This window comes from Stegodyphus dumicola, chromosome 2 (assembly GCF_044657685.1).
Source record: "Stegodyphus dumicola isolate Sdum_Otavi_A_Nest chromosome 2, ASM4465768v1".
In the NCBI taxonomy this organism is placed as follows: Eukaryota; Metazoa; Arthropoda; class Arachnida; order Araneae; family Eresidae; genus Stegodyphus; species Stegodyphus dumicola.
The window spans coordinates 148,558,939-148,585,989 of NC_140769.1; the positions used below are offsets into that span (position 1 = coordinate 148,558,939).

Consider the following 27,051-nt stretch of genomic DNA (forward strand, 5'->3'; position numbering starts at 1 on the left):
CACTCGGAATTCATTCAACGCCAACAAATTTGGCGCCAGCTATTCCCCTAATGTAAGCAAAATTGCAGTTGTTCGAACTTTCCCTTGCTTATTTTGCGAAAGCGAAAATCATGCTTCGGAAAAATGCGTTATGTCTCCGGAAGAAAGGAAAAAGAATTTAAGGGCTTTTAATTGGTGCTTTCTTTGTTTCGAAAGGAATTGTAGAATAAAAAATTGCCCTTCTCAATCAAAATGTTCAAAATGTAATTCTAAGTATCATAATATATTGTTGCATGAAGATAAGGAAAGGGTTGCTAAAGAAGAAATTAAGGATAATTCTAACGCCGTAACTGCAAAGATTTCTTCTAAATATTTTACTGCGAATCAAGAGGTTAAAGAATTAATAGATGACTTGCCAACCATTAAACTTATATGTGATGGTAAATTAATTAATGCAGTAGCAGATACAGGCACGCAATTGACCGTTGTCAAGACCGACATTGTACCAGAAAATACCGTACGCCACATGGAAGTGTTATCCTCACGTCAGCTTTCGGGCAAGCTTTAAAAGCTCCTCTCATTAACCTACCTTTAGTAATATATTCTGAAAATGATGAATTTATGTCACCTATTTTTATAACATGTGCAATGGTGGATAAGTTATGTAATGATTTACTCTTGTCGTTAAGTGCTTTTTATGAGTTAAGGGGAGATGATAAAAGAAAGTTTAATTTTGAATGTAGAAATGTAAACATTACTACTGATAGTTTCGGTGAAATGCCTTTTCAGGAAACTGAAAATTTTGACGAAATACTTAACCATGATAGGGAAAACCTAATTAATGAAAAATGCAATGAAACTGTTAAGAAGGTAATAGAATGTTGTGCTCTTGTATATGAAGATACAGGTAAGGATGATTCCAAAGGTAGCACGAGACACGATCAATGTGTTTCGGATTCAGAAATGTTTCGAGTGCAACAAATGAATGACCCATCTTTAAAAACATGCTGGCAAAATGTTAAGAACGGAAGTAATAACTTTATTGTTATAGACAACTTTTTGTATCATAAAGTTCTAGGAGAAAGAGTTTACCAGTTAGTCGTTCCTAAAGAAAGAAGAAAACAAATTTTGGACTTAGCTCATTCTAGCTTATGGGGAAGCCACCTGCGAACCAAGAAGACAGCCGAACGTTTTAGATATTCATTCTATTGGCCGGAAATCAAGAAAGATGTAAATGAATACTGCAGTTCTTGTACTTCTTGTCAACTTCAAGCGAAAAAGCGTCCCTTTGATGAAGTTCCGATTACGCCAGTAACACGTCCTAAAGAATCATTCCAGGTAATTAATGTGGATATCCTAGGACCTGTAGAGCCAAGCTGTAGAGGTTACAAATATGTTCTGTGTGCTGTTGATCAATGTACAAGGTGGCCCGAAGCGGTGCCATTGAAGAATTTGAATGCTAAAGCAACATGCGATGCATTGTTGCAAATCTTTTCACGCACAGGAATTCCTCAAATTGTTGCTTCAGATCAAGGAACTAATTTTACTGCTTCGTTGACCCAAGAGTTTTTGAAAAGGATCGGATCGTCCCCAAGGTTCTCGACTCCTTATCATCCAAGTTCAAATGGCCTGGTAGAAAGATTTAATGCTGTTTTAAAGGGAATGATACATCATACCGTTAGAGAACATTCGAAAGATTGGGAGAAACATCTACCGTATTTACTTTGGGCTTACCAAGAAGTTCCTAATGCTACGACTGGTGTTAGTCCGTTCCAAATGCTTTATGGAAGACGTCCTAATGGCCCGTTGTCTATTTTGAAAACGTCATGGATTAATGAAACTCCTGTTCCTCATGGACAGTTAAGTTCAGTTACCGATTATCTGAATGATTTGAAGACGAAATTGGAAAAAGCTGCTGAATACGCAGGACTTACAGATGTTGGAAAGCAACAAGCTAACAAGCTTACGCATTCTACCGTAACCGAAAGACTCGTCATAAAGAATTCAAGGAAGGTGACAGGGTTATAGTTTTAATCCCTGATAGCCAAAACAAAGTTTATGCCGGATGGACGGGACCTGCTACGATCATCAAAAAGCATATTGATTATAGTTACATAGTACAAGATACGAGAGTTAAATACCGCTGTGAATAATGTCGGTGTGATATATGATACAGATATAGATTTCGGCGAAGTTGAAAACGTTCCAAGAATTGTTCCACGGAAAGCAAAAGAACACTATTCTAATGAGGAATGTGGTTTTACACACCTTGAACCGCATAAGAAGAAAGAACTTATAGAAATTTTAAAAAGGCATAAGAACCTAAGAACTGGTATTCCGAAAATCGCCAATGTGAGAGAACACAGCATCAAACTGAAACCTGGAAATATGCCAGGAAAGCAGAAACCGTATCGAATACCTGAAGTTCTAAGAAATGAAGCTGATCGTCAAATAGATAAGCTTTTACAGCTAAAGCTAATCGTTGAATCAGAAAGTGAATATGTGCATCCGGTAATTTATGCGTTAACAAAATGGAACGGTAACATTATGTGTAGACTAAAAGACCATGCTGAGTTTATTGATGACGTGACTTAAAATGACATGATTATATTTTCTACTGAGTGAAGCATGACTGACGTTATGAACTATGAACTATAAGACATTTTGACTGTTTAGTTTGAATTTTTTTTTTTTTTTTTTTTTTTTTTTTTTGGGCTAAAATGGTTTTTTTTTTTTTTTTTTTTTTTTTTTTTTTTTTTTTAACGTTAGGTAATGTGTTTATAGATTTAGCTAGGGTTTGCTAAAGTATTATGTTTAATTTTAAATGATTGATTTGTATTGTCTCGTTTATATGATAACTGCTTATATGATTATGATTATGTGAAGGATTTAAGTTTGAAATTTTAATTGAATGTTACATCTTTTTAAATGAATAGGATTACTGAATTTATGTTGAAGTAATTTTAATTTAAAATGGTAAGAATTGGTTAATTAAGTTCGAAAATTTCATGGATGTTATTTTATTTTGTTTCAAGAAATGTTTATATATGTGAATTTGACAGGTCATTGAAAGACGCAATCAAATCTTTTCGAGGGGAGGTGTCATGACGTGATGACCACGCATGCGCAGTTTAGCCGAACGGCCTGCAAAGCCTCTCTCTCATGAGACTTACTAGAGAAGAGTAATTAGTAGGTAGTAGCGAAGGTAACGTGTTGTATGTCAGCTTAGATGCAAAATACGAAGTTATACTTGTGTGTTAATCGTTTGTACTTATTATTTTTATTTGTGTGTTAATAAAATTTTGTGCCGTTAAAATGGCTGTTTTATGCAACGCACGCAATACGATTCGTCTACGATAGGAATTAAATACATATCCAGAATCTACACGCCCAAGAAAAAGAAGGATATGACAATGTTCCTTTTGTATATGTTACTTTGTATATGCAAAGTGTGAAACGCGGGCATTCTATAGAATGCCTAGGTATTGTATAAAATGCCGGACGTTTTTAAGCAAAGTAGAAAATATGAGAATGACTATGCCCTTTCCCTAGGCATTGTATAGATTACCTAGGCATTCTATTGAACGACAAATTCTCTTTAGGCAAAGTGTGAAGAAAAAAGGTTATGATAAGGCTACTTATTTAAAAGACGTTCATTCAACCAATATACAAATATTATTTTGATCAATTAATGAAACAGTGCCATTAAAAAACTGTTTATGTAAAAGAATAGTGAGATGATCTTGATACAACATAATTAATTTGTATTTTCTATCTGGCTGACACTGGGAATCGGTAAGATCTACCTGACAACGGAAATTAAATTCAGAAAAGGTCGTAAGTTTCACAACAATGCCCTTCTGAATATCTTTTTGTTTTTTTCTGGCAGGGTTCACAAAGCTGGTTGTACAGTTCAATATCATTACCTGTAACGTTTCTGCATTTGTTTGAAAGTTTTTTTCAACATGCTGTTATGTCGTCCAGGGCCAGTACTCACATGAATTTTCATGAAGTACAAGAAATAACTCGGCGTCCGTGACGTAATACTGCACAGTACTGACGCTTTCTTTTTTTAACTGGATAAATGAATGTACTTTTGTTTAATACAAATATCACAACCTAGCGATTCAGCGGCCAGTAGTCCCGTGGTTCCTCCTCAGTAGTCATTTTGGCTTTTCTGCATCATTTGTTCTTCTGATAAGTGATTTCGGTACTTCGAAATGAATCGGAAATACAGGGTGTTTATAAAGTCCCGGATCCATTTTGATGTTTAATAACTCATAAAATAATGAAGATATAAACAAACTTATGGCATTTATTGATGGAATAACTTATATATTTTCCTTTTCAGGTTTGAATATCTTTACTTTTGTAAATATCGTTTGCGCGTGTGGTTAATTTCAGATAATTTTATTTTCCAGTCTAAATATCTGTACTTTTCTAAATATCGTCTGCTTATATGCCAATTTCGACGGTGTACAAGGTTATTAAGAAAACATTAAGACTGCATGCATACAAAGTTCAAATTGTTCAAGTTTTGGAATCGGACGATAGGCCTAGGAGGATGGCCTTAGCAACAGATATGCTAAGGAGGATAGAAGATGATGCTGAATTTCTGAAGCGCATAATGTTCTCCGGCGAAGCATCCTTTCATCTTTCTGGCATTGTTAATCGTCATAATGGGCGCATATGGGGATCTGAAAACCCTATGAATACCGTGAGGCACAAAGGGATTCCCCAAAGGTTAATGTGTGGTGCGGACTAATGCACGACCGAGTCATTGGGCCTTTCTTTTTTACAGAAAAGACGGTCTCATCAGTCGTATGCTTAGACATGTTGGAAAACTTCGTATTTCCACAACTAGAAGAGCTTCAGCCACATGTCTTTTTGCAGCAAGATGGTGCACCACCTCATTGGTATACCATCGTTCGTAGTTCCTTGAATGACCATTTTACAGGAAGATGGATTGGGCGAGGAGGTCCAATTTCTTGGCCACCCAGATCACCTGATATAACGCCGCTGGACTTTTTCCTTTTGGGATTTGTAAAGGACAACGTTTACAGGTGGAGAGTGTCGAACATGGATGACCTAAAAGCCAGAATGACAACCGCAATAGCCTCTGTGGATGCCGACATGCTTGCCGGTACCTGGCGTGAAAATGAATATCGACTTGATATTCTCCGTGCGACGAAGGAGGCACACGTGGAAGTTCATTGACAAGGGTCATGAAACGTTTTGAGTCTATCTAACCATTTATGTCATTAATTTTAATCTATATTATGTTACGAGTTATTAAACATCAAAATGGGTCCGGGACTATAAACACCCTGTATATTTCACACTTTGCCGTTTTGTTATTTGGTATTCTATAGAATGCCTGGGAAAATGGGGGAAATATAAATCGTTTGTTACATTGCCGTCTAGTTTTAGGCATTATATACAATGCCTAGGCATTCTGTAGAATACCGAATTTCAAACTTTGCCGTTAACATGTATAAATGGCCTGCTTCTTCAGTAGATGTATTGTTCGTTGAAATGAATAAAACACCCTCAAGTCAAGTCGCCCTAAGATTTTATTGCTAAAGTTCGTTGCTTATCATTGATAATAATCCTATACAAAGCACCATGAACATTCATTTTCAACTGTATCTACTGATCATGGTTCTTATCCATTCTGCCTTATCAGCAATGTTTGCATATATAGTTTTAGCACCTGATCCCGTACACAAGCCAGTCAAGAAGTTGGACGTCGTGACCGAGCTGGCAGCTCCAAACACGTACCATTTTCCTCCGACTAGGCATGAAAGAGGTCCACCGCTGTCACCCTGAAAAATTTCCAAATATTTCATGAATTAAATGTAAACTTCAAAATTCACTTGACAACAGTTCAATTTTGGTACTTATGTGTTATCGGAGAAGGACTGGCTAACTTTAGCGGTTACTTGATATAATTAGCTTTTCTTTTTTTCTTTTTTTTTTTTTTTTTTTTCGATTGAAGATGTTTGAAAATTGCTTCGAAGGATGTCCTATTGCAATGTACGTATATTGCTGCCGCTACCTTTTTGTTGCAACATCCCATATGCTTTTCTATTAACTCGAATACAGCTTCATTTCGTGCAAATTGGAACATTGGCGGTTATTCCATAATAGATTGTTATGAATTTTGTATTTAGTTAGGTATTTTTAGTAGAATTTTAATTAAATTTGTTGAATTTCCCCGCGCAGTGCAGCGCGAGATAAACTTTCAAAGAAAGCTACGCCGGAAAAGTAAAAATACAGGAACACGTGCATTTAGCGTTGAATAAATGGATATCTCTTTAATTTTTATTGAAATTGAATACTGTGTTAGCTGTAACCGTAATTCCATCCTCTTGTCGGTTTCCAGAAATCTCTAGAAGCAAAATTACCAGAAATTTCTCGCGACCGATTGAAAGCTATAAAATGTTCTCTAAAGTTCTTATTATTTATTATGATAAGAATAAATTTTATTAACCTTTTATCGAACTTGCGCATTCAATCTATTAGGAACCCCTAAGCACGCAACAATATTATACTCTTTTGGAAACTAATAACATCATCTTCATTGCTTGGTATATCCCATAGGTCCGTGATCGAACTATAGAAATGAACTATAAACTTCGTGCCTTCCTAAAAAAATATTTTCTACCGAACAAGAAGAATGTTTTTTTATTTCCAATATTTCGTTGCTCTAACGTGACAGGTTTTAAGAAATAAGACCTTTTTATTTTAATACTATCGTACCCGATGCCAGTTAAGTTAGATAGAGAGTAATCTATCTAACAACAGAAAGAACGATACCGTTGTAATATTTCTCTAATAACGATTCAAAAAATACGGTTTATTAGTCATGCATGTTTCAGTCTGATGCGATATGGAACCCGCATAAAAAATCTCGATAGAAAAGTAAACTAAATTTCTGTCAACATATCAGCAACAATCACACGCAGTTCATTGTTCCATCTAATATTTCACCTATATTCAATTTGAGTCTGTTAAATGTGGCAAAAGATTTATCGTAATTGATCAGAAATTAATAACGCGAACAAACACACAAACAGACGTTCTCTTTTATATGTATAGATTTTGTAAAACTTACAAATTTTTGATTAACAAACTCTACAATTTGGAAGCGAGCAGTAGTGACACTTTTAGAAATAAAGCATTTTTATCCCCAAGGCGCGAGACAGTTGCCACTGAGAAAAATGAGTGCGAAAATGAGTGTTTTCAAACTTTTTAATTAATATCTCGGCTGATTGAAGTCGTACGAAGATGGGAAGGGTTGAAATGGCTTTCCACGAATTTTTGGAATCAAGAATAATGTATTTAATGTTTGGCAATGGTATTTTTATTTCATCGTAAAACTTAGGAATTTTTTATTAACAAACTCTACAATTTCAAAGCGAGCAGTGGCAACAACTTTCGAAAACTAAGCAGATTTTCATCTCCAGCGTGTGAGACTGTTGCCACTCGGAAAAATGAGGTTGAAAATTAGCGTTTTCGGAGTTTTTAATTAATATCTCTGATTTGAGCTATTCTTCGGGGCAAAAAGTGGACATCAACCGACTGAGTTAATTGTGAATAAACACGCAGACATTCTTCCTTATATACATAGATTATTACTTTGTTTTTAATTTAAAAACGTAAAAGCTTGAAACTTAGCTTCATTGAAAACACTTTTGATATTTAAGTATGTGTCTATGACCAACCACTGCGGAAATACGGGCTCAGTATTACTATTGCGGGTACAGTGCACATAAAATTCGTATTTGTGGATGTGATGCATAGATTCTTTATATGTATAGATTTTGTAAAACTTGCAAATTTTTTATTAACAAACTCTACGATTTGAAAGCGAGCAGTGGCAACATTTTTCGAAGTAAAGCATTTTAACCTCCAACGCGTATACTTTTTACTTTATTTTATATTTTTAGATCAAATTTTCATTTATTATATTATTTTTTCGTATCTTGAATAGCTCCTGTTTTATATGGTTTTTAATCGGCCGACATAAATTGAAGATTATTAAATTTTTAAGTTTTTGTGATTATGATTTTGATAGAATATTTTTTAAAAATTTCACCTGGCCTGTATGGTTTCAAATTTTATATGAGTTATTTCTTGTGTGTTTATATTGGATTGTACATATTTTGGACGTTTTGACTTTGACTTTGGGCCTGCTAGAAATAATTTTATGGTTTTTCTGAATTTCTTTATGTTTCATGTAATATGCTGTAATTTCGCAATTTTTATACTGTTTTTGCTTAGAGTTCTGCCTAATAAAGACACATTACTTTGATTGATTTCCTGAGATTATTTAAAGCTTTTATTTAAAACTTTTATTTATAGCTTCTACTTATTTTTTTCTATTTTATTAAGCCCAGAGGGCGTTAGCCTAAAAGGACTATTCATTTCGTTTTGGCATTTTGCGCTGATTCACTTTTCAAAGTGTTGCCACTTAATATTAGAGCCCTGCATTATATTTAAAGAAATTTATGATGAATCTGCATAAATGTATGCATGTTTCTCGCACCATGATAAAACAACGGTACCTAGAGCCATCCAATTTTGAATAACGTAATTCTCCACCGAATATGGGCATCCGAAAGACCTAATTTGGAATTTGTGTTATTATCGATTTCATATTTTGTAAAACGTTAACGAATATTTGATTAATAAACTCAACGATTTCAAAGCGAGCTATGGCAACACTGTAAGGAAAGAAAAAAAAAAAAAAGGTTCACCTCCAGCGCGCGAGACTGTGTACCGGAAATTCTAAAGATATGCTCATTTTAAAATTATTTTTCGATATTGACGTTGAATTGAATTTTATGGTTTCAGTGCGAAGAACATGATATTTAATAAATAAAAGTAACCCACAAAACGTTAAAAAAAAGTCTCTTTAGGCGTAATATAAAATATGAAAAAGCTTTCAGATTTTTATATACGGCATTTTTATTTTTTTTTTATTTCTATTTATTTTTTTTATTTCTATTTTTTTTTATTTAAATCTTTTAACTTTTAAACTTTAAACTTTAATTTGCGTCTTGATTGCTTCAGGAACAGGTTTCTTAATTTCATTCGTTGCATCAACCTCCTGATGACCATGCATGGAAAGATATAAATTTCTTATTTCATTTTTGGTTTCGCTCCCATTTTTCTTGCATTTTGCCACTGTGCTGCTGGTTTCTGGTATTTTTGCAAAGGGTTTATTCCAAATTGAATATGTGAGGAATTTTTAACGTATTATTTCATTTGTTTTTCACGATCAGCACAACTTATTGCTGCTTTCAGCGTGCAAATAGATTACATTTTGAATTGCGTTTTGCTTTGTGTATAGTTATATAGATGAATGTTTTAAACTACTCAGATATATATACATGAACAGTTTAAAACATTTCATGTTTGACTGTAGTAAAGTACTTAAACGAAGGAAAGTTTCTTACATGGCAAGGAGAACTTTGATACTTCGCCACGCATACTTGAGTATTCTCGTTAACCCTGCAGTTTTCTCTAGACTACACCATTTGATCGGACTGCTTCAAGAACTCTGCTCCACCAGATCCTAAACAAGAAAATAAGATTTAAACTTCTTTGTTCGAGTTCATTGATATAATCTGAAAAGAATTAACATTTGTCGTTTGAAACAATTAATAGAGGGAAACTGTGGGGAAAACAGGACTAGCGAAAGCATATTTTACAAAATTATTCTTCAAAACGGTCTTAAATAATTGCAAAAACAGCATTTTGTATGGATACCGGTTTCTAAACTTTAAATAATGTTTCACAAAAACCACTCAATAAAAATTTATATCTATTACCTACCAGTTCCTAGCCTCTGATCATGTAAAAGATTAATTGAATAAATAAGAGGTAACGAAATCCTTGGAAGAATATTGTTGAAAACAATGTGCGAATTTTCGGGGACGTGTGACTCATTTACTTTCTCTTTCTCTAGCTGTTTTCTTCCTTGTACTAAGTAAAGGAAGTATTGTAATCGCGAAATTTTTCGGGCATCATATTTCAAAGAAAGTATCCAGTTTGGCCGCTATCAAATACAATTTAACGATGTTTTTGCGTGACATCTATACGTAAGGACAGAAAAAAGAACACCTTTTCCCAAAACGGATTACAAAACGTATTTAAAAAGGATTCAGAAGAGATTTTTTTTCGTGACGTATGTACGCACGTACGAATATATGTATGTAGAAGATTGCACATTAATAAATGGATCGCTGTTTTGAGAAACATGCAGGAGCAAAGAAAGATGCATAATTGCTGTAAAAATGAAAAAATAAAAATAAATTCCTATATTAAGAACTGGAAAAAAAGATGGTTTATATAGCAACAGTTCAAAAAATGCATGCGTCAAATACACACATTGCTTTCTTTGCGAGCAAGTCACACAGCGTGTATATTAAAATGCTAGAAAAGAATGAAAAAGATTTAAAATGGATTCAGAAGAGATTTTTCGGGATGTCTACGTACGTGTGTATGTATCTCACATAACTCAAAAACGAATAGTCTCACAGAACCCTGAAATTTGCTATATAGGTCTGCTATAACATGTAGTTGTGCACCTCCCATTTCGGTTGCAATCGGCGGCCCCAAATATATATATACATTAACTCTGTTAATCGGTTTAGTGTGCTCAGTTTACTTTTATTCTTATATGTTGGTAAATTGTGTATTTTTTCCTTTAAAAATGATTGAATTTTGTTGCTCTTATCTTTCGGTTAACGTTTTTATGCCTTTAGTTAATCTGCGAGCAATAACTGTAGAATTATCATTAATTTAAAAGTTAAGTGCGGCTAATCCTAATCTTTTTACCATAGCAGCTATATTAGCTTACATTTGAAACTTAGCAGAATATTGAATTAAGTCAGTTTCTGCACCTTCAGTGTCTTTTTGCCGAGTGGTACCAAAAATAAATTTTCAGTTTTGTGCATCGAAAAAGCTTTCTTCTTGCCTGCTGGCCGAATTGCTTGTTTTTGCGTAGAAACTGTAATTTTAAGTGTAAAGATTGTTTTTTAATTGTTTTAACTGTATTTGGTGCTTTATATATTTCTATATTTTTTAATTTTGGGTAAAGATATTTTGGAGTTTTATGTATGTTTGCTTTGCCACGATGGGAGAATTGAATTAGAAATTGAGTGAGAAATATACCTCTATTGAAATTCGATTAAATAAGTTTAAATTAAATGTAGGGAAAAAATGCGTATTATTTAATATTCCGTACAAGGAAGTCATGTGGTGTACACATCAGATTTTTTTTTAAATAAAATTAAGCTAAAACTTCTTTTCCCAAAAATTAAGTTGAACAACATCTGTTAGATATCGCAAGATAAAGGCTTAAAATGTTTCGCGAGAAATGTTGCATTTTTGCGCTAGCATATTTATCGGCAACATTCTTTAAATTATAAAAATACGATCGAAATTTGATTTTGTACCTGTTACATAACTTATATGATTACGAAGATGTTCTAATACGTTTCTCAAAGTTGTTCTCAAAGTTTCTAAAGCTTATCTGTTAGACATATTCAAGTATCGCGAATTAATTGTATTTTTATTTATATCAGTTATTATTAATATAAAAATATAAAAGATTTAAAGTGTTAAGGAGCTGGTTTATTGTTTGAAATTGCTCAGTTTGCTAATAAATAACAGATTGATTTAATATGAAAGATAAAATTAAAGATTTTGTATTTCGAAGAATGGCAACACACTGTCATGTGTGAAGATGCTTGGGAGTAAATTAAAGATCTTATGTTTCCTCTAAGGGCAAAGAACCGTTCCTAGAAACCGAGAACCGAAAACCGTTCCTAGAATCTTTCTCTTCTTTGCATTTGTCAGTTTCTCCAGGACAGAATTTTATGTATTAAACGAAAATTATGTACCTTCGAGGTGTAAAACAGCGGATGGTCTTCGTATTTACAGATGTTTTCTGAAGCAAACGTGGTTGCCTATAACACTAAATTATAAACCGCGTGATGTTTTTATTTTCTATATCCTAGTTGAAGCTAAAAATTAATAAGCCACTCAACCGGAATAGTGGTTAGCTTCGCTGACTGCCCTGCCGAAGAGCCTGGGTTCGAATCCCGGAGAAGATATGGATGTTTGTAAATGTATACTGTCCTTGCGGCATGGGGGCACTGCAAATATGCGCGAGCCGAAAGTCTCTCGTATGGTGTGGTGGAAGGGAAGAGGGGTGGAAGAACCTCGGACTCGTCCCCTCCCCGGGATACTCTCCATCAAAATTGGCGGCGGAACTGAGGTAAATCGCACTGTCAGCTGTAAGGTGTTCAACGTATGAGGTATTTCTCCCACTTTCTTAGCGTCCTTCGTGATGTAGTGGTTCTGCACGCTGGGCCGGTATTTCAGAGGTCCGTGGTTCCATTCCCGGCAAAGGCGTTTGCTAATTTTTTATCTTTCTGGCTTCCAAAAAATCCTAATGTCTCTACAGTGGCGACCGAACTAAAAAGGTTGTGGAAGATGATTCTCCACACCCAGGATTTAGCGACTAGGTTCCCTAAAACCCTAGTCACCCTTCAATAAGGGGAGTATATAAGGTATTTCTCCCACTTTCCTAGCGTCCTTCATGGTGTAGTGGTTCAGCACGCTGGGCCGGTATTCCAGAGGTCCGTGGTTCGATTCCCGGCGAAGGCATATTTTTCATATTTTCTGCTTCCAATTAACCTAATCACTCTACAAAGGCTGTGACCAATGACAGGCGTATCTTGTGTTCCTTGCCAAGAAATATTTCGTGGACTTGTTTTGACGTTTCTGTCAGACAAGTGATATAAGTCACAATAAAAAATTAATAAAAACTTTGATTTTCTGAAGCTAAATATAAAATTTCAAAATTTTTAGATACTTGCTTTACTGTGTTTCTAGTCGAATGTCCATGTGCATTTATTTTTACATTGCTATTATCGCAAAAGTGATTCTACTTATTGGGGAGTATTGCATTCAAAACCTAGAAATGTGTATTACATCTTTACTTTACACGTGCAAAAAAAAAAAAAAAAAAAAAAAAAAAAAAAAAAAAAAAAAAGAAAAGAAAAAAAAGAAAAAATGGCCAAAAGATGCATTTAATAGAAAGCAGAATTACTTGTCTAAATATGTCAGAACTGTAAAGATATTTTATTACCTCTTCTCTGCCCCCAACCTGTGAGTTTTTTAAATATTTTGGTTGTCTTCATACCTGGTTTTTCTAACTTAGCAAACAGTACCAGGTTGCAATTTCCAGCAAAGCGTTGGCAAGCAAGTTGGTTGTACTCCATCGTTAAAGGTAACGGGGGCGTTCAACTTGATGAGACTGACATCGTCTTTAGAAAAATATCTCCTGATCTGTAAAGAGCATAAGTTAGAAAAACCAGGTATGAAGGCAACCAAAATATTAAAAAAACTGCTTTTAATTAACTGGACAAAAATGTATAGTATTTTTGTTTTTCAGAATTCTACAGTTGTTAAAATAAGAAGCATATTGTTATGTTCGTAAGGGGTTCGTATGGATTTGGAGTGAATAACGACGACACTTGATGAAGTATCGAAACACACTTTATTGGCCAGTATTGTCAGGACAGCTCCAAAACACGTTTTACAGTCGTCGATGAACTACTACACACGCTGACACGATCAGCGACACAGCGTTCAGGTTATCAGGCTATCACGGTGGATACAGCTTCACTGCAAAGCACCAGAGTACAGCTCCCGACTCTACTCGGTCGTTCTCGGAACTCCACGTACTCTCGAGACTCACCACTCGCGATGCACTCGACGACACACAGAGCACGGCTCCCGACTCTTCGGTTCAGTCGTTCCTGGAGCTCAACACGCTCTCTCGACGATGCACTAACCGCTATACACTAAGAGACTCTTTCGGTGCACTCGACGACCCACTCGGCACTCGCTGGCCGGCTGTCAACTCGATCAACTCCGCAGGGATTGACTCGCTAGACGAGACACCAACTCGATACTAACTAACTCGCCCTCTCGACGAGGCACACACACTCGCCCTCTCGACGAGGCACAGACACTCGCCCTCTCGACGAGGCACACACACTAACTTCGGACCAGCAGGATTTATATAGCTTTCGGCTTGTGTTCGGGAACATTCTGGGCTAAACCGATAAGAATTCGTTCCAGAAAGTTCTCCATCCGTTCAAGGAATATCGCCGATTTTGTCGCCAAATATAGTCAAATGGGCGATTTCTCGCCAAATGTGGCAACTCTGCCTTCCCTTGCCATTTCATGGCAACCCTAAAACTGCTTTTCGGGAAAGCCCTCTCACCGCGCCTGTACACTTCGTAACAATATAATTATGCGTCCCTGTTTCATGGTGAAGAAAGGTTACTTAGTTCAACTGTTAAAATAAAAAATATATAATTATGTATGTTTGCCCCTTTCATAGTCAAACAAAGCTTACCCAGTGACATTAGAAAATAGGCACAGAACTATCTTTTGAAAGCTAAATTCAAGTACGCGGAAGTCTCCAGAATGAGGAATTTGGGGATTTTGAAATCGGAGAAGGATTCTAAATCGCTTTCTGATTAATACTCGCCATCCTCCATTCCTGGCTGTTGAAAATGCAACATCATGAAGAGGAATAGATATCAAAGTATATTACGGTCAGCTAGATCATACTGTCAATAACAATAACTAAGTGAATAAACTGTTAAAGTGAGAAATTTGTGACAATTTATCACATGAAGCGGTTGTAACTGATGATTTCTAACAATATACTATACAAAAATATGTTATGTTTCAGTATGCACAAAAAAATCAATAAATAAATTTTAAAAATAATAAAAAAAAAAAAATATGAAAGGTTTCAAATTTTAAATTAAGTCCAACACCGCATCAAGAACCATTAGTCAGAAAATGGGCAGAATTGCAGCACGTTTAGTAGGCGCTCGTACGGTGCTTCAACGTTTGCAGTCGAGTGGACTACCAACACGACGACCATTACTTCGCCTTCCCCCTTGACAATCCAGCAGCATAGAGAAGGCGACTCTGGCGCGCCAAACGGCAAAGCTGGATACAGGAGTGGCACGACGTTATCTTTTCTGATGAGTCCTGTTTCTTTAAGCAGTATTGTGATGGCCGTATACGTGTCTGGAGGTTCCGAGGAGACCGCCTGCTTGGCCAGCCTGTCGGCCTTCTCATTACCAATAAAGCCTATATGGGCTTTAAACCAATGTAGCTTAATATTTAAATATGAACTCAAGGTTTCTAAATGACTCTTAATTTCGACAATTAATGGATTGAAATTGTCTGGGGAGAGCGCATGGAGAAATGACAGGCAGTCAGTGTAAATATTTACAGACGTGGGTATAAACAAGGTATTTTTAATCCATAATAAGGCTTGTTTTAACGTTTCACTTTCTGCCTGGAAAATTGAATTACATATACTCAAACATTCTATAGTCCACCTCAGTTCCACAGTAAAAAACAACAAAGGCAGCTCCTACGCTCCCTCCGACCCCAGAACCATCTGTATAAATATCAAACACATCAACAGTTGGATTACATTTATCAAAAACAAAACCAAATCCATTGGAAGGATGTATTAAATGAATATTAAATTTTTCAAAATCATTCTTTGTAATTAAATATTCTTCATACATTTTCAATTCCATTCGTCCATTTCTAAATAAAAATTTCTCATAATAAAATTCGTATAAAATTGAGAGAGGAGGCAGCCCAGCCAACACAAAGACGGCCTCTGTAGGCACCGTTCTAAAACATCGGGTTAAAGCTAAACTCCAAGCTCTCTGAATACTGTCTACCTTCATCCGTAATCTAACCAGTTCCCCTGCCCTGGATCCCCAGGCTCCAGTTCCATACATGATGATTGGAGGCACTACATTTAAGTAAATCTTCTTCAGAATGGAGGATTTCAAGGCTAAAATCTCAGCTGAAAAGGTTCTTCTATAATTTAATAAAATCAGATCAGTTCGTCTTTGTACCAACTTAAAATGTTCTATAAAATTTAATTTGTTATCAATCATAACGCCAAGATATTTCATATTATCTACAAATTTGATTCTTTTGCCTTGATATTTCAAATTTGGTGGTCTAGTCTTTTTACCTTCTCTGGAAAAAAACAATGCACATGTTTTTTCAATATTAAATTGCAGTTTTTCTTTCTTTTGCCAATCACTTAGAATTAGAACAGTTTCATAAAATAATTTTTCCATTTCTTCAAGAGAATCGTGTTTCATAAGAATCATAATATCATCAGCATAGGCAATCAATTCCACATTTTAAGGAAACTTCTGCTTCAGCAAGTTATCCACAATAATGTTCCAGAGCAGGGGAGCACTGCAGGAGCCCTGAGGGCATCCTTTATAAATATGCATTACTAAGTCTTTACTCTTATCCTTAAAACAGTTGAAAACAATTTTCCTATTACTAAAAGAACTTTTAAATAAATAAAGCAAGTTTATAGGTATTTTTAAATAAATTAAACCATGCAACAAGGAAGACCAATCAACAGAATCAAATGCAGCCGAAATGTCTAGAGAAATCAAAGCTACGTGTTGTTCAGCCCTAAAACGTCTGACATATCCAACAACCCGTTAAAGTGTATCCTCCGCACTTCTTCCAAAGGTAAATTGAAACTTGCTAAGTGGATATTTATTAACCATAAAGTGTAAAATTTTATTAGTTACCAATTTGTCTAGCACCTTACCCAAAATATTCAAAAGTGTAATGGGTCTTTGGTTTCCATTAGACTTAGGGATCAAAATAATTCGACCAATTTTCCAACAATCTGGAAAAAGTGTAAACTTAAGACAGGCATTATATAGGCCAACAAAAAATATGGGTAATAGAAAAATAATCTTTTAATCAACACAGAATGTATGCGATCCGGACCAGCAGCAGCCATATTACTCAAACCCAATATAATACTCTTAACTTCATCATATGTGAATGGTGAGTCATTTTCACTACATTTCAAAACATCCTCTTCTAAAATATGTATATCTTCTGATTCACCCAAATCAAGCACCTCTTTAACATGCACAGTATTAATATCTTGCTCATCGCTCATATCATCAGGTCTCTTCACATTCAGCTTTAAATTTCGCTTTCCAAACGCCGTCTTATAAAAACTGTCATAATAATCAACGCTTCTTAAAAAATAATTCTCTTTACATACTCTTCAATACATGCGAAATCTCCGATACAAAGGGTATTGGATTGCTGCCCTGGCCTGCACGGTCTCCAGATCTGTCACCCATTGAAAATAGCTGGTCATGGGTTGCTGAGAGATTGGCAACCCTTCTGCAGCTAAAGCGCTTGATGAAGTGTGGCATAAACTTTGAAACAGCATGGAATAAGTTCTCCGCTTCTGTCATCCAAGCCCAGTTCGACTGCATGTCTAACCAGGTTTTAGGGCCGTTTTAGAACTCAAGGGTGGTAGCTGTTTCTACTAATTTCGCACCTCTGTAAACCCCAAAACTGCTTACAAATTTAATCAATTTATCTTCATGTCATACTGTTTTACGTAAAAGTAAATATCTTTTTCATATTTACTTTCCTTCACCAAGTTACAATTTTAATGGCCAGCAGTGTAATGGAATAGCGATAGGAGACACGACAAGCCTGGATATCTTAGATTTTCTTGTCCGGCTTCCTTCTGGACACTCTGTTCATTTTCAGTGTATCCCATTTGATGAAGGTATCGATGGAAATGAAAAGGCCGACTACCTGGCCAGGACTGCTGCGGAGGCGTGAGCCCTTGTGAGGGCTCTTACATATTGCGAAATCTCCTCTCTTAGGAAGATAGAATTAAACCTACTTGAAAGGATTCCTCCTAATCAGCTGTCGTATTTTGGAAGAAACCCGGACAGGTCAATTCAGCTATTGCCTAAGAAAATTTCAGACGGCCTTCTCACGCTTCGTGAGTGTCCATATTACAGCATTCATATTTCAGCAGAGACAGAAGATTTTCCCCGAGTGCCATTGGTGTAAGGTTGACATGGTCACCACAGCCCATATTTTAGCTTCCTTGGATTTTAGCAAATACGAGGTCCTTCTAGATCCTGTGATGTTTTTAAACATTTTAGATATTTTTGGATTTATGGAGATTGTCTAGAATTATTGCATTTATTAATTTAGAAGTCAAACAACAAAAATCTGCGTTATATTTGCAAATTTTCCCAGGACTAATTTCGATGGTTTTACCGAACCATCCTCCTCAGCTGACAAAGCTCAAATGAACGATATAAGATACAGTGATTAGATAAGATCCTTGGTGTTGGTCCCAAAATCACACTTTCAATTTTCCTGCAGCCAAAGTTATTCAAAAGACATCTTCCATTGGTGAACTAGATTTCCTAGAGGCGTTCCACATTCAAAAGAATCTGGTCTAGTTAACGACCCTAATTCCAATCTATCTTTGCCTTCAGCCTTTAAGAAAATTATATTTTAGTTCTTGTTTCATCAATAGATGGCGCCAGTAGCTTAACTCTTCTACAGCCATTCTTATTTTATCTAACCACTATATCTTATCTCGTTCATTTGCGCTTTGGCAGCTGAGGACGATGATTCGGTAAAAAAACCATCGAAACTAGTCCTGTGAAAATTTGCAAATATATAGCTGATTTCTTAAAATAATTTCGTACTTATAAATTAATACTTGTTCGGAGTGTTATTTTATCTTAATTATTTCATTTATTATTTAAATAATTTTATAAATTTAAAAATTTCCAGACATACTTACATCTTGAAGTTGGAGATCAGGGTATGCAATTATTTTCTCGGATATTCTCACTTGCTCATATTGAGTCCTATTATATTTGCTGTGAGCTCCGAGATGAATTTTGATGTAGCCGGGGTAAGGCCTCCTGTTCAAAAAGTTCAATAATAAAATGGGGAAGATGATCTTCCATAACTGAGGAATATTCATGTTAGTGTAACATATTTATTGGTTCAAAAACTGTACTTAATGATGGAAGCATATAATGAATGACTTAATTAATTTTAATTTTAATTGAATTTTATGCATAACTTACTATTTTTCGAGAAGAATTCTAGTAGGATTTATTTGAGTCATTGCGTTCATGAAACATAATTTATGGGGTACGACAAAAACTGTGGTAAGTGATTTCTCTGTCATTTCAAAAATTCATTCAATTAACGTAATCAGAATTTTCCATGACTATGATAATTTAGAAACTAAAAATTTAGTTAAAATGTAAAAAGACACAAAAAAAAGGTACTGTTCTGTTATCAAGACCGGAGTCGTCGCCAAATGTTTTGCTAAACTCGCCAAGATATTGGTTCACATAAAGTCGCCAGTGTTTGCTTTTAAAATCGCTACAATATTTAATTTTTTAAAAAGAAAAAGAATGCCTTTTCAAAATTGGTAACGGAAATATGAAGTTTGAAGATGTCACTATCATTTCTGTTTTTTATTATTATTTTATTTACCTTGGATGTAAAAATTTGGGACTTACCTAATGATGAAATATCTTTAGGAACCAATGATTATTTATTCACTCTGAAAGAAAATACACAAAGATTCATAAAATGAAGCTCTACTTCAATTCTGTTACGAAATGCCCAGCCGCGGTAAGATACCTTTCTCGAAAAACGTGTTTAGGGTTGCCAGAAAATGGCAAATAAATGCAGGGTTGCCAGATTTGGCGCGAAGTTGCGCATTTGGGGACAAAATTGGCAATATGCCATAGATGGAGCGAAAACATTCTATAGAACGAATTTTTACCGGTTTGCTCAAAATGTTTTCGAAGTCAGGTCAAAAGCCATATAAACCCTGTCTATACGCTGAGTAGTAGGGTATTGTGAGTCTTATTGTGGTTGGTTTCGTTTATTTAATTACGGCAAAGCACACGAGGGCTGTCTGCCTAAGGGGAGGGATGCCTTCGTGGAGGACTTTGTAAGAGAAACTGGCTCGTATACACGTTACACATGGAGAAAAAACGCCCATGCAGCCAGACCGTTCGCGGGATTCGAACCTCGGACCGAAATACCAGTGTTCAACGACTTTACCGCTCGGCCGCTGGTGGGGTGAGTTTTATTGTGAAAAAGTATCTTGAGCGCATTGAAGCTCTGAGAGCGATCGCGAACGAGTCGGGAGCTGTATTTAGCGTTTTGCCGTGAAGTTGTCCTCACCGTTATAACCTGAAGGCTGTGCTGATGATTGTTTCAGCTTATTTGTCGTAGTTTTTCGACGACTGTAACGCGTGTTTGCATTTGTCTTCCGTAATATTGACAAATAAATTGCGTTTTGATTCTTTATCATGTGTGGCCCACCAGCGGCCGAGTGGTAAAGTCGCTGAACACTGGTAGTTCGGACCGAGTTTCGAATCCCGCGAACGGGCTGGCTGCATGGGTGTTTTCGTTGTTTTTCTCCATGTGTAACATGTATACGAGCCAGTTTCCCTTAGAAAGTCCTCCACGAAAGGCATCCCTCCCCTTAGGCAGTAGCCCTCGAGGCTTTGTCGTAATTAAATAACCTAACCTAACCTTTATCAAGTGTTGTCATCAATCACTCCAAATCTAAGAACGCGTAGAATTGGAAGGAAACCTCGAAATGGAGATATGAAGCTATGACTTGCCGCAAAAAAAAAAAAAAAAAAGGATTACGTTCTCAAAATGAGTTTGAAGGATTGAGAATCAGTTTCTCAACGGCAATTCGTTTCATTATGAATGGTGTTTAGAATTAACTTCCATTTAATTTTGTCAGTATCACCTTTATATGGATCATTGCACTGTGGTTGACTGGAAAAATTATGGTTTGGTTTGTTTACTTACATTTAGTTGACACGTACCCAATAATTATTTAAACTTATCAATTACAAAATTTCTTGACTCCTCCACAGGTTCAATATTTAAGTCATTTCATTCACCTTAGGTTAGGTTATTCAATTACGGCAATGCACACTAGGGCTATCTGCCTAAGGAGAGGGATGCCTTCGTGGAGGGCTTCCTAAGGGAAACTGGATCGTATACACGTTACACATGGTAAAAACCATGAGTACGCCCATGCAGTCAGCCCGTTCGCGGGATTCGAACCTCGGAGCGAAATACCAGTGTTCAGCGACTTTACCGCTCGGCCGCTGGTGGCCCCGGAAAAAATTATGTAAGAGAAGTCTGTGACCATGCAGTAATGTCTAGACCGCTAGTTAAAATAAGCGGCACTAATAATATTGTCGAAGTTAATGAAAATATGTGTTTGCGTCTAAAAAGCAAAGTTGGTCGTATCCTACCGCCCCAGTGGGTGCGCGGAGGGATTTTCCGCGAAACAAAATATTGATATTTAGTTGCTGTGAGTAACCGCTGTGCCATAACTTTGCTTAAATTTATTGAAGAAAATATTATTCATGACATTATAGGAAAAGATATAACACTGAAGAATAACAAGAGGCTGGATTTGACCATTACTGCATTAACCCTCTGCGGCACAGTGTGTCCGGTCTGGACACACCTAAAAATTTCCTTCTGTACGCACAGAAAAACTGAATGGAAAAGGATTTATACGTTACTCTGAACCTTCTTTATTTATAGTAGATGGCAGCTCAACACAAACTAGTCCATATATTTTAGCTATGTTTAGTTTTTTAAGACCCTCATTTTTCAAAGAAATCTTCCAGATTTTTTTAGGGTATAAAAGGAATTGTTTGAAAACAAATTTCTATGTTATTTTTTGAATGTATGCTAATCTCCTTATTCTATATTAGTTTTAAATTTTTTCCTTGAAATCTTGCTTAAAATCAAATGTCGAACCCTAAGTGTGCCCAGACAGGGCTCATCGATCATCTAGGACAACTGAGAGTCTGTATTCTTTGTTTCTCCGCATCTCATCGGTCAGTTCATTTCGATACTGGTTGTCGCACGTAAACTGTGGAAAGGTTATAGCGCAGTGAGAAACTGCGAACTGAACTTCAACAAGGCAGTGACCGTAATCAATTAGATTCTTATTCAATTGAGTTTATGTGGAGGCATCAACGCCTTAAATTGTAAATATTTCAGATATTTTAAATGATATCCGCAGTTTGTTGCCTCCAGTTAATCTTAATTAATCGAATTTGCCTTTTTCCTCCTGAATTTTTGGGCAAGTTATTCACTTTACATTAAAAATTCCTTTACGAATATCGTCTGTTATTTTGGCGATTATTTTTATGCTTCGAATTTTTCTCCGGATCGTCAGCTTTTGGCAATATTTGAATCTGCTCCCGATAACAGAACAGTACCCTCCCCCGCAAAGAAAGAAAAAGAAAAAAGAAAAAAAAAAAAAAAAACTTTCTTAAAACTTTGTGTGTGCCTTTCGTTCGCGCTGCGCGTAAGCTAATAGACCCACGGCTACGAAATTTGGTACATAGGTGCATCTAGACAAGAGCTAGTGCACCTCGAAGCGATTTTTTCGAAATTCGAATTCGAATATTTTTTATTTTATGTTTTGTGACGAAATCGCGTCATTTTGAGACATAATGGGCTATAGAAAAGCGATATTTTACTCTACACACTCCATTTTCACATCGTCATGAAACGTAAGCACTTAGCTATTTTACGAACTTAAAATAAATTTCGTGTTTTAATAAATTGATTCAATACGAATTTATTTAACAAAGGGAGCTTAACACCTTTTCAACTGGGTTTTTTTTTTCTAAAAACGTTTATTTTTAAAAATGTACAGTTTATTTTTCTTTGATTTTTGGACACGTTAAACTTTCATCCTTACGACTGCTTTTACAAAAAGAATTTTGAAAAATGATAATATTTTGTATTTTTAAAAAAATATTTAAATGAAGCTTCCGAGTACACTTCTATTAGGAGATAGTATTTTATACTTATTTATTTCATATCATAAACATGAAGTATAGAACAAGCAAAAGAACATTTATAAATAAAAAAACGTAAGTGATGCCATTCACAAAAAGGGTAATGTTATTTTTAATAGTTCGCTGGCTTTGCCGCAACATCCTCCCCACCCTGGTCAACCTCCAGGGGGATAACCAGCTGCACAGGTCGGGTAATGGTATGTCCATTGGTGCGCAGAACACAAGTACGGACTCTTTTGTCGCGGCCAAGGATTAGCTCCTCAACACGGCCCTTCTTCCAGGTGTGGCGAGGTCTAACATCTTGTAGTAGGACAATGCCCCCTTTCCGTATTTTATTTGTTTCAGATGGATTCCGCACTTGATGAAATGTACGCAAGTCCATCAAATATTCCTTTTGCCATCTTTTCCAAAAGGAGTCCATCAAATGTTGACGATTTTTCCACATATGATTTAAATTTGTTTCAGGATTTGTGGGGCTGGAAGGAATAATGGTTAATTTCTTTCCTATGAGGAAGTGCGAGGGTGTTAAAGCTTCCTCAGAGTCATCTTTTATTCCATATTCGTGGACAATCGGTCTACTGTTAAGAGCGGCTTCAATATCACATAATACAGTGATCAAACGAGCGTCATCCAAAAGAGCCTTACCTAATGTTTTCCGAAGGCATCGCTTAATTGAGCCAATCATTCTTTCCCACCATCCTCCCCACCAAGCCGCTCGGGGGGCGATGAATTTCCATTTGATGTTGTGGTGGGCATAAAACTGTTGTGCCTTGGCAGAGGATATAGTATCCCACAATAACTTCAGCTCTTTGTCCGCAGCGCAGAAAGTTATGGCATTATCAGTGTACACTGTATGAGGAAGTGAACGTCTAGAGACAAAACGTTGTAATGCAAGTAGGAAGACGTCAGTACGCAGATCGGAAACTAATTCTAAGTGGATAGCTCGAGTTGTAGCACATGTGAAGATGACAATGTAGGCTTTTGTAACGGAGTTATTATTTTTCATGTAGAGTGGTCCAGCAAAATCAATTCCGGTAGTTTCGAAAGGAGATGACTTTTGAATTCGCTCAGCTGGTAGTGGAGTTTCTATCTGTTCACTTCTCTTTTGTTTCAGTACTTTACATGGAAGGCAAGTCTTTATCACTTTTTAATGGCTTGTCTTGCTCTTAATATCCAGTATTCTGAACGAAGCTGAGAAAGTACAATCCGAACACCGAGATGATGCATTCGTAAATGTGTTTGGCGTATCAGTAGGCTTGTAAAAGGATGAGAACCTTCCAATAATATGGGATGTTTTTCAGCATGAGATAAATCAGAAAATTTTAGTCGACCACCAAGAATTATAATATTGTTCTTGAAGAAAGTGTTAAATTGTTTTATCCTTGATTTCTTAGGGCGTGATTTTCCTGTCAACAGAGCTTCATATTCTGAAGGAAAGGATTCTTTCTGAACGGTCTGTATCCAATAAATACGAGCTTGATTCAATTCTGTGGCATGTAACTCACCCACTAACTTTTTTTGTTTCCTACAGTTGTGAATAAAGCGAAGAATCCAAGATGTTACACGTAACAATCGAACGTAAGAACTGTAGTTTCCAGCCTTTATGATTGGTTGAGTAGATACGATGTGAAGGGTCTGAACTTTTTCTTTCTTTGCCTCGAAGTTATGACTGAAATCTTGAGAAATAGTTTCAGAATGAGGCCAATATTCTAGAGATTTGACTAACCATGGAGGGCCGTTCCACCAAATTTACAGGTTTTTTAGTGTTGATGGTGAAACACCTCGAGAAAGTTTGTCAGCTGGATTTTCTTTGCCAGGGCAGTGTCTCCATTGTGAAGGATTGGTATAGGAAATAATTTCTGTTACTCTGTTACAATGGAAAGTTTTCCATTTGTTGGGGTCACTGCGTATCCACCCTAAGACAACTTGAGAATCACTCCACAATGTTGCATTTGACGAACAGATGTTTGTTTCAGCACAGAAATATTGCAACAATCGTACTCCCATCAGGGCGGCCAAGAGCTCCAAACGAGGTAAGGTAACTTTATTTATAGGAGCTAGTTTGTTGCGACTACACACTAAATTCACATTCGATTGGTTACCTTTAAAGGTAACAATGTAGAGAACTGAACCATAGGCACGTTCAGATGCGTCACAAAACACATGAATAGCAAAAGGAACATGTGATGAAATCCCTGTGCATCGAGGAATTTGAAGGGAGCAAATGTCATCAAGTTCTTTCACAGCTGCATACCATAAAGTTCATAAATTAGCAGGGAGTAATTCATCCCACTTGATTCCAAGAATCCATGTATCTTGGAATAAGATTTTCCCAAGAATAGTAAACGGTGAAAAAAGGCCTAAGGGATCATAAAAACTAGCAATGCAGCGGAGTAACCATCTCTTTGTAAGTGGTTTGTCTGTAAAAACACAGTGGGAAGTCTTGAATGCATGCTTCAAAGTATCAGAAATTGTATTCCAGCCAATATCTAAGACAGTTGTTTCCGTTTTGTGAGATTCTTCATGTGTTTGTAGTACATCTTTGAGTTTCAAAGAGTTTGTAGCCCATTTTTCCATAGGCAATTTTATTAGAGCCATTAAATTCTTGATCTCGTGATATAGCATTATAATTCGTGATTCAGTTTCAATACTAGCAAGAAAGTCATCCATATAGAGATGTTTATCTATCATTGGTGCAGCAATTGGAAATTCTGCGATATGTTTTGCAGCCAATTCTCGTGTCGCAGCACAGAGTAAAAACGGACTGCAAGTAAGGCCAAATGGTAAACGAGTAAATCTGTAAACAGTTATTTCATCTGTAAAATTAGTAGGTTGAGATGAATCAGATTTTAATTTGTACCGGACAAATTTTGTGACGTCCCTATCTTCTTTATGTAGTGACAACTGTAAAAAAGCTTGCTTACCATCACATGTAACCGCGAATTCATGCAATCGAAATCTTAGTAGACAACCAATAGATTCAGGAAGAAGATTCGGGCTAGCTTCCAAGGTATTGTTCAGTGAAATCATTCCTGGAGCATGCGAGGAAGCATCAAACACAATTCTCCACTTGGTTTCAGATTGTGTTTTCTTTCTTACAGCATGATGAGGAAGGTAATATACTGACTTCTCATTGGATTCATCAATGGAACAAACTTCAACATGCTTTTGTTCAATGTAATTCAGCATGCAGTTGTCATATTGTGTCTTTAACACATCACTAGATGCAAGTCTTTTTTTAAGAAAATGAAATCTGTTTTCCGCTATAATTTTTTTTGTAGGCAAAGGTGTGACCAATGGTTTTCTAGGCAGAGACACAATTCTTCGATTGTCTTCAGTGTTGTAAGTTTTGTGAAATTCTGATAAAATTTCTTCATCTCGAGTAGTCATTTTTCGTTTCTGCGCATCTTGTATCCCTATGGAGTCTAATTCCCAGAAGCGACGTACCTGATCATTTAAACAATCAGTTTTAACTTGCACACAAACTTGATGGACAGAAGTCTTCTCAGCGATTGTAGTATGTGTTCTTGTTCCACTAAGAACCCATCCAAACACTGACGGTACCATAACAAAAGATTCTGAAAGCTTGATTGGAGCTTCTGTGGAAACAATTTGCTAATAATGATCACCACCAATAAGTATTTCTATGGGCAGTGAAGAGTCATCCGGAGGATCAGCAATTCTCAATCTTTTCTTCTGAGCAAATTGAACTATTTCTGGTGGAGCAGTAGGATGTGTAGTATAGGAATTGGAGCTTTCAAATGCGGAGATCAAAAATGCTTGGTTGCTCCACAAACTTGAAAGTGACAGTTGAACACATCTACGTTGTTCTTGTGAAGTAAAAGATTCAAATGCTTGAACTGAAAGTGAGGCAGAACTGACAACTTTAAGCTTCAGTTTTTCAATGAGGTTTGTGTGAACAAAACTTGCTTGGCTACCACCATCTGAAATGCAACGTGTTAATTTAGTAATGCCTGTGGGGCCAGTAACGTACACACGAGCAGTTTGCAAATGTGTGAAAATTGTTTTAGGAAAGGTTATGTGATTTACAGCACTGTTAGTTATCCGCAGTTGATTGTTTTCAACAGGAGGACAAATAGAAACATGATGCCTTTTCTTGCATTTAGTGCACCGTGCAGTATTGTTTCTTGTTCAGTTTGAAACTCTATGACCACGGTTAGTACACAGAAAGCAGCGATTTGAAGTTTTAAGTTTCTAAACACGAGTATCATAGTCTGTA

At 36.2% G+C, this 27,051-nt stretch overlaps 1 protein-coding gene across 1 annotated transcript in view; it reads right to left on the reverse strand.

Annotated features, from left to right (window-relative positions):
- Nucleotides 1-5,543: 5,543 nt before the first annotated feature.
- Nucleotides 5,544-27,051, reverse strand: part of LOC118179538 (chymotrypsin A-like) — a 43,894-nt gene continuing 22,386 nt past the window's right edge. The window contains exons 3-5 of the mRNA XM_085810231.1: nt 18,731-18,854; nt 9,444-9,562; nt 5,544-5,804 (exon numbers count right to left, since the gene is read on the reverse strand). Of these exons, the coding sequence (XP_085666357.1) occupies nt 9,539-9,562; nt 18,731-18,854 (148 nt within the window). The 3' untranslated portion in view covers nt 5,544-5,804; nt 9,444-9,538. The remainder of the gene's footprint in view (nt 5,805-9,443; nt 9,563-18,730; nt 18,855-27,051) is intronic.